Here is a 6,956-nt window from a genome sequence, read left to right on the forward strand (position 1 = left end):
CTTTCACAGCGACAGTTGAGTGTGTTTGGCTACGACATTTGTTCACTGATCTTCGTCTCATATTGGAGAGTCCTCCTCCTATTCTCACTGATAGTCAGAGTGCTATTGTAGTGGCAAAGAATCTTGTGTTTCATGCTCGCACGAAGCACATTGAGGTTCATTATCATTATGTCAGAGAGAAGTTGCATGCAGGGGAGATCAGTATGATCTATGTGTCAACACATGACAATGTTGCAGACATCTTCACCAAAGCACTTCAAGTGAGAAGTTTGAGGCATTTCGCAGTGCCGTAAACTTATCTTCTTTTGGTGATTGATCACTACCTTGTATGCCACATTGGCGCTGCAGGGGGGTGTTAGAATTATTAATATATTCTAGACAGTGGACAATGTAATGTAATAAATGAGTTAGGGGCACTTTTCCCTCTTAGAGGTTTTTCCCCCTAACCACGGTCTAATCTCTAACTATGGTTAGTGATTAGATAGGGTTTTGTCACTTAGACAAAAACCCTTCTCTCTTTCTTGTATACACACTTCATTCACTTCAGTTCAGTTGACATTCGAGAGTAACTATGTTCAATTCACTCTCTCTTTGCTCACTCTTGCTTCCATTCTGTTTTCTCACAACAAGGCATACCTCCTAATTTCAAACTTGTGCATCTAAGCAAAGATCTACAAAGTGCAGAAGGCTATGCTCATGCCCCTTATAATAACCCTTGTGAAAAAAAACAAGCTTTGGGGACATTATAGGCTATAAAAATTATATATAAACATCAAAATCAATGACTCTGTGAAAAAAAAGAAAGATTTGGGGACGTTATAGGCTATAAAATTATATATAAACATCAAAATCAATGACTATATTTGTTAAAGCACAAACACAATTACCAAGGTATAGATACACATTCTCAAAAACTTTCTTCCTTCACCCCAGCATGGCTTATAGGGATCGTCGTGCTTGCATAGACCAAGCCTATTAGTGGTAACAAAAGCAGCCTCTCATGTGATTGTGGAACCCAAAAAGATGCTGGCAGGTCATTTTCACTGACAGAAAATCTTAGGTGGCATAATTTTACAAGACAAAATGTGCCTTTTGTGGATCCTCCACACTTGCAGAAGGCCCGATGTCAAATTTTTGGATTTTGGGGGGGGCGCATTCCTCCCTCAATCCTTTCACTAAGAGCATTCCTATATTCATCCACTGATCCTAATGCCCTGGCATGTGACGGGGAGTGCATTGGAGGTAGGACGATCTGCAAGCCCAATGTCAAAATTTTGGAATTTTTTTTTTGAGGGCTGGGGAGGTTCTCAATGTTAAAATTTGGTTTTGGATTCTTTTTTTTTTTTTTGGGGGGGGGGGGGGGGGGAGGGCATTCCTCCCTCAGTCCTTCCACTGATCCTAATGCCCAACGGCACAAGACATGGCATGTGACGGGTATGCATTGGAGGTAGGACAATGAGAGCAAAAGGGGATGTGCGAAATGTGCTGTAGAGGTGCCACTTCCCATGCCCTTCAACAAGGTAGACATTAGAGCATCCATCTTATAATTTTAATCTGTATTCTGAAGGATCATGTGATATATACTTGCACACTCTAGCTGTATTATTGCCATCAACACACTCAAAATGGATTCGGAATCATTTATTCAGTAAAGAAGAGCCCTATATATCATTCATCAAAGAAAAAAAACTTTGTATATGGAGGCCACAAAATTGGGCCTTTCCAAATGCATATGTTTTCAATTGAATGTAATCCACTCAACAATCAGCACTGCTTGCTTAGGATATAATAACAGAAAAGAAGCATGAGTACCTTTTTATTGAAAGAAATAAGGTTCTTACACAAGGTGTCCACAGATATGTCTTACCAAAATATGCACAGCAGGTTAGTCCTGTGGGGGTTTAGGCTCAAAACAATGTTTTGGCGTTTGAGAGCATTGCAACAATACCTTCCTCATGAGGAAAATCCATTCCATATTTGGCCAGATCCCCACAGCTGCCACCAGAATTAAACCCTGCTTTTTATAACCCAGAATTGGACCAGTTCCTCCAGCAACCCAAGTTCCACACAAGAATTCCAGCAGCCACCTAACTTCCACGACCAGCTAGGCCAATGTACTGGATGGCTTTTGATGCATAAAATGCCGCATCAAAAGCCAATTAACCAAAACCATGTACAAGGCTCGAAAGAAGACCCCTATCGCTTGATACAATGCATTGTTTTTGCAGACATCATCAAGTTCAGAGATCTTTGAGCCGTTTAAAGCTAATAATTCAAACAGCGCCAACAAAATCTCCACTACTTTCCACATCAGGGTCTGCATCGCCTTCAAAATCCAGCTCATCGTTGTCAAGTATCGGATCCCCCAATGCATCCCCTGCCTTGGGCCCAGGAATCTTGGCTTCGTTCACTATACGCATGATATCCTCCTCACTTTGTGGGGGATCATTTGGGTCATCATGATTATAGCTGGCATCAGATCCTTCCAACAATTCCCTTGGCATATTCTTCAGAAACCATGGATGGTTTTTAATTTCAGGAATTGTTATCCTCTACACAGCACAGGGTAAATCCACAGGGCAATCTAGTACATCAGTGCACAAAACTTAGAATAACAGCAAAGTTCAACTCGGTAGATGCAAACACAAAGGTTTACCTTTGCCGGATTAGCCATGAAGATTTTCAAGAGGAGATGGCGGCATTCGGGTGATATGTGCACAAAGTCTGGAACAGAATATTGGGCGCTCAGAATTCGCTGCAGAGCCAACAAAATATCAGTAAAAATATAATATTCCTCCAAAGAATATAAGACTGAACCTGGCTAGAATAAACAAAAGGATGGACTTACACCAATTGTTTTCCGGAAATTTCTAGGATCATCAGGGTCCTCAAATGGATAAGCACCCACCAGCATTACATACAGGGTGACACCACAAGACCAAACATCCGCAATCTGCCCCACAATATGTCAGAATCCACTTTCCTCTCTCCCTCTTTTAACAAGGGAAGAGGCCAGGATAGTTTGTTTCAGAATTTCACATTGCATAGCTGGCATATTTACAGAATCTTTCTTCAAAAAAGAGAAACGCTCCACATTGTATACACAGGTAGCAAGCTCACAACAGTACTGCTGCCAAACCAACAATCACTCACAATTTCTTTTTCAACTCTACTAAGATTCATTACCTTGCCATCATATTCCTTCCTGGACAAAACTTCAGGAGCAATGTATGCCGGTGTTCCCACAGTGGACTTGGGTTGGGAGTGCAATAATAAGGACTGCAAAGAAATCCAAATTAATTTGTAACACATTTCCAACAGACAACCGAAGGAATTCGTTACGTCATTACTAGCGTAAACAAACAGCAATCACATGTCCCTTCAACAGCAAATTACCTTTGAGTAACCGAAATCACAAATTTTGAGCCGAGGTGTAGGGCTTCCATCCAGTAATGTATTCTCCAACTTAAGGTCACGGTGACAAATTTGCTGAGAAAAACGTACGATTTGGAGTTACAACCCGAAGCTCCAGAATTGCACCACAGCTAGAGGGTTTTAAGGCGGGAACAAAGCTTACCATGTCATGGCAGTAGCTTACTCCTGATATCAGCTGTTGAAAGAAGAACCGGGCCTAACAGGAGACATGAACAAATGAGCACAAAACTATTTCAAGAACGAAAGTAACGGTTTCGCGCCCAACTTCTCCCGCCTCCCCCCCCCCCCCCCCTTCCTCTGGAGCGCCCTCAACAAAAAGCACGGTCTAAGATCTACCTCGTCCTCGGTGAAACGCCCGGCATTGCAAATTCGCTCAAATAACTCCCCACCTTCAGCGAACTCCATTATGATTGCTAAATGCGTGGGAGTCAGACAAACCTGTACCGTCACACAGATATCAGCGAAATAGGGGAAAAACAAGAAATTTTCCCTAGTGATCTCTGGGAACTGTCAATGAAACCACAAATGCTGGAGACAGAGGAATAAACTTGCCTCTTTGAAACGAATAATGTTTGGATGACGCAGAGAACGATGGTTGATGATCTCTCTTTGAACATTCTCATCGATCTAGACCATGAAATCTCGTCACAATCAGGGCTTTAGAGAAGAATTAAAGCGGATAACAAGGAAGATCATTCACAATCAGGTTGACTCTTCGTGGAGCTGCTGAGAATTTGAAATTTCGACACAAAAAAATGACGAACTTACCTTCTCACCACGCTGGAGATACTTCACAGCAACAAGTTCCTTCGTCTTCTTATCACGTAGCAATCGAGCTACCCCAAAGTTACCGGACCCAATTTCTCTGACTTCCTCAAAACGATGCATGGTGGAATTTGTTAAAGACAACGCAGCGTGGATCTCACAAGAGGAGAAGAGATCGAGCCTCGGTCGCTCAACAGGAGGACATTTTCCCCGCACTACGCGGCTGAGCGAGGCTGGCAGGGGGGAAATGCAAACAGCTCAGGTGCCAAAAACTGGACTTGCTACTGAACAGCCGTCTCGGCGCTCAAAAGAGCGGCTCTTGAGCGCGAAGAGCCTACGGATACGCCAGGAAGAACTGAAATTGGAAGAGCAAGCGGAGCTGGAGCAGGATTTCGGGAAAAAAAGTCGGAAATCTCGAATCTCCGTCAAAGAAATCTGGGAAAACCTGGATACGAAAGGCGAGGAGAGGTGGAAGAAATGGAGAAGGCGAGTGGTGAGGTTGGCAAGAGTGTATGTGATGGAGTGAAGGAGAGTGGAGGGCGTTGGGGAAGGTGGACAAAGCACGTGGCTCCAAAGACACGTGTTTTAGCGAGAGAAAGTGCTAATAGAGAGCTGCCACCTTTCCTTGGGGCCTGGTGGGTGCCACAGCTTTGCTTTGCTTGCTCTCTCTTTTGTTAATCCCGGCTTTTTCCTTCCTCTCCTTCTCTCTCTTGTTGTTGCTTCTTTCTCTCCTCGTGCACCTTGGTAAGGCCCACATTCTCTCTCTCTCTCTCTCTCTCTTCCTCTCTTGGGTGCAAGAGCTTTGCTTTGTTTGCTCTCCCTTTTGTTAATCCAGCCTTTTTCCTTGCTCTCCTTCTCTCTCTTGCTGTTGCTTCCGTGCTCGTGAAGCTTTGTAAGGCCCAGATTCTCTCTCTCTCTCTCTCTCTCTCTCTCTCTCTCCTCTTGTAGCTCTCCCATGAGTCTGCCCCATCACCCAATCTCACATGACATGCCATTCAAATGCACCTCACTCTTCACACAAAACATTTCTCTCAACAAATCACAAAACTTGGGGTTCCCAATTCTCAAGGGTGTTTCTAGAGAATTTGCCGATTTTTCAATTAAATTGCCTAAATTTTCTGTAAATTTTGTGAAATTGAGAAAATATTTTTTACGGGTGATAATGAAAATGTTGCACATTCATTGTATATAGTTTGTGGGTTTTCTGTGAACACTGATGCAGCTACACAGATACATCAAGCATAGGTCCATGTTCCGATAGGATTCCTTCAAGAAGATTCCTACCAGATGTAATCGAAATCAGGAGCACATGTCAGCCTGAAGCTCACCAGACCTTATCGGAGTTACGAGCACATGATAGGATTGAAATCCGGTAGGTGAGAGAAGCATTCTTATTAGATATCCCCCCCGCTTGTTGTCGGACCTTGCATCCCTGTGTAGTCCAAGTCAGATTTCCTCCGGTAGGCATCTGATTGCCTTCCTTGCCTTAACCATCCCAAAAAAGCTACATGTGCCCAGGGTGAGAGAGACCCTATTGAGACACATCAGGCAATAGGAGGTGATAATGCCACAAGAAACAAAGATAGATCGAGCACATCGAAATGTCACAAATTCCTATACATGTGAATCAACCCCAAGACAAAGTAGCTCGGTGCTTGTTGATCTTGAATCCTCCCCACTTGGTTTAATGTCCACGACATCTCTATCATGTTCTTAAAAAGGGGATGGCCATGTCTCATTTCCGACCTCTTGAGGCTCATAAAAACTTTCTAAAACCGTTTCGTGACGTGCCACTGATCCAATGCCTATTTTCTATCTCACTCAATCTGAGGCGGCCCCTATCTAGTCCATACTGCCTATATAAGTTCATCTCCATCTCTTTCCAAGGGGTTGATGGTCGTGGAGCTTGATGTTACAACAAATTGCTTTACTTTCCTCTCTGCTTACCTGGTGAAGCTTGGCTTTCACACGTCAAAGGTAAAGATTTGCATCAAGGCAGTAAATAAGAGGGCCACTCAGCTATGGAAGTGTAGGTCATTGGGCAAATCTTTCCCCATCGTAGAGTAGCCTTGATAGCATTTTCACGGCAAATTTAAAGCTCTAATTATTAAACCAACCAACTTGGAGAAGCCGGTAATTTCACCATTGGGCTAAAATTCACCCTTTATTTTTTCCTATTGCCATCCTTATGTAACTACTATGTAAGGTCATCTCTCACATCACCCATCTCTAGCTAGTGGTGCCCATCCCCACATCCAACGTGCTCACTTTCTCAAAGCTTAGTACATGCTCAAAGTTGTGATAAGCCAAGTGCAAGAGTATAGGGGGTGGGGGAGGGGAAACCTTCATAGACAGCGTACCTCCTCGAATGGAACAATGACCATAGAACACACTTGCTCTTTAGCATCTTTGAATAAATAATCTCTTAGCTTGTTGATTGAATCTTTCACACATGGTTGTGGATTAAAGCTTTATAAATGTAGCAAAATCCTTTTTTGGAAGAAATATAGCATGAGTGCCATGAATAAGGCTAGAGCCATTATAAGAAGCTTAATTCAAATCGATTTGAGGTATTTTGAGCCAATGGCACATGGTTCATCCATTTGAAGAAGTATATTGTGCTAAACTATGAGAATCTTTTAGGAACTAATAAAGTATCAACATGTTTATTGTTTTTCAAAACGTAATTCTTAGTAGCAAAGAGGTCTTTCAATTTGGTGGGACAAGGATGGCACATATGTCACTCCTTGTATGCA

General features: G+C 42.9%; 1 protein-coding gene across 1 annotated transcript; it reads right to left on the reverse strand.

Moving 5' to 3' along the window:
• Window positions 1-1,786: 1,786 nt before the first annotated feature.
• Window positions 1,787-4,580, reverse strand: LOC147888521 (serine/threonine-protein kinase SRK2A-like). Its single transcript, XM_087392454.1, has 9 exons — window positions 4,204-4,580; window positions 3,988-4,062; window positions 3,772-3,873; window positions 3,578-3,631; window positions 3,397-3,489; window positions 3,187-3,279; window positions 2,849-2,953; window positions 2,657-2,755; window positions 1,787-2,552 (listed from the first exon to the last, which is right to left on the reverse strand). Exons 1-9 carry the CDS (start codon window positions 4,321-4,323, stop codon window positions 2,274-2,276), a joined length of 1,020 nt encoding a protein of 339 aa, XP_087248580.1. The 5' UTR covers window positions 4,324-4,580; the 3' UTR covers window positions 1,787-2,273.
• Between the last annotated feature and the right edge of the window lie 2,376 nt (window positions 4,581-6,956).

This window comes from Dipteris shenzhenensis, chromosome 21, assembly GCF_047967505.1.
Source record: "Dipteris shenzhenensis isolate YYH24624 ecotype China chromosome 21, Dip_SZ_1.0, whole genome shotgun sequence".
Lineage (NCBI taxonomy): Eukaryota > Viridiplantae > Streptophyta > Polypodiopsida > Gleicheniales > Dipteridaceae > Dipteris > Dipteris shenzhenensis.

What these genes read in the sequence shown, in the direction of transcription:
- LOC147888521 (XM_087392454.1), bottom strand. Translation starts at nt 4,323, where the DNA reads ATGCATCGTTTTGAGGAAGTCAGAGAAATTGGGTCCGGTAACTTTGGG. An exon ending in GTGATTTCGGTTACTCAAAG is followed by an intron (nt 3,280 to 3,396) that starts GTAATTTGCTGT and finishes ATTTCTTTGCAG; the next exon opens with TCCTTATTATTGCACTCCCA. An exon ending in TCATGGCTAATCCGGCAAAG is followed by an intron (nt 2,553 to 2,656) that starts GTAAACCTTTGT and finishes TGTGCTGTGTAG; the next exon opens with AGGATAACAATTCCTGAAAT.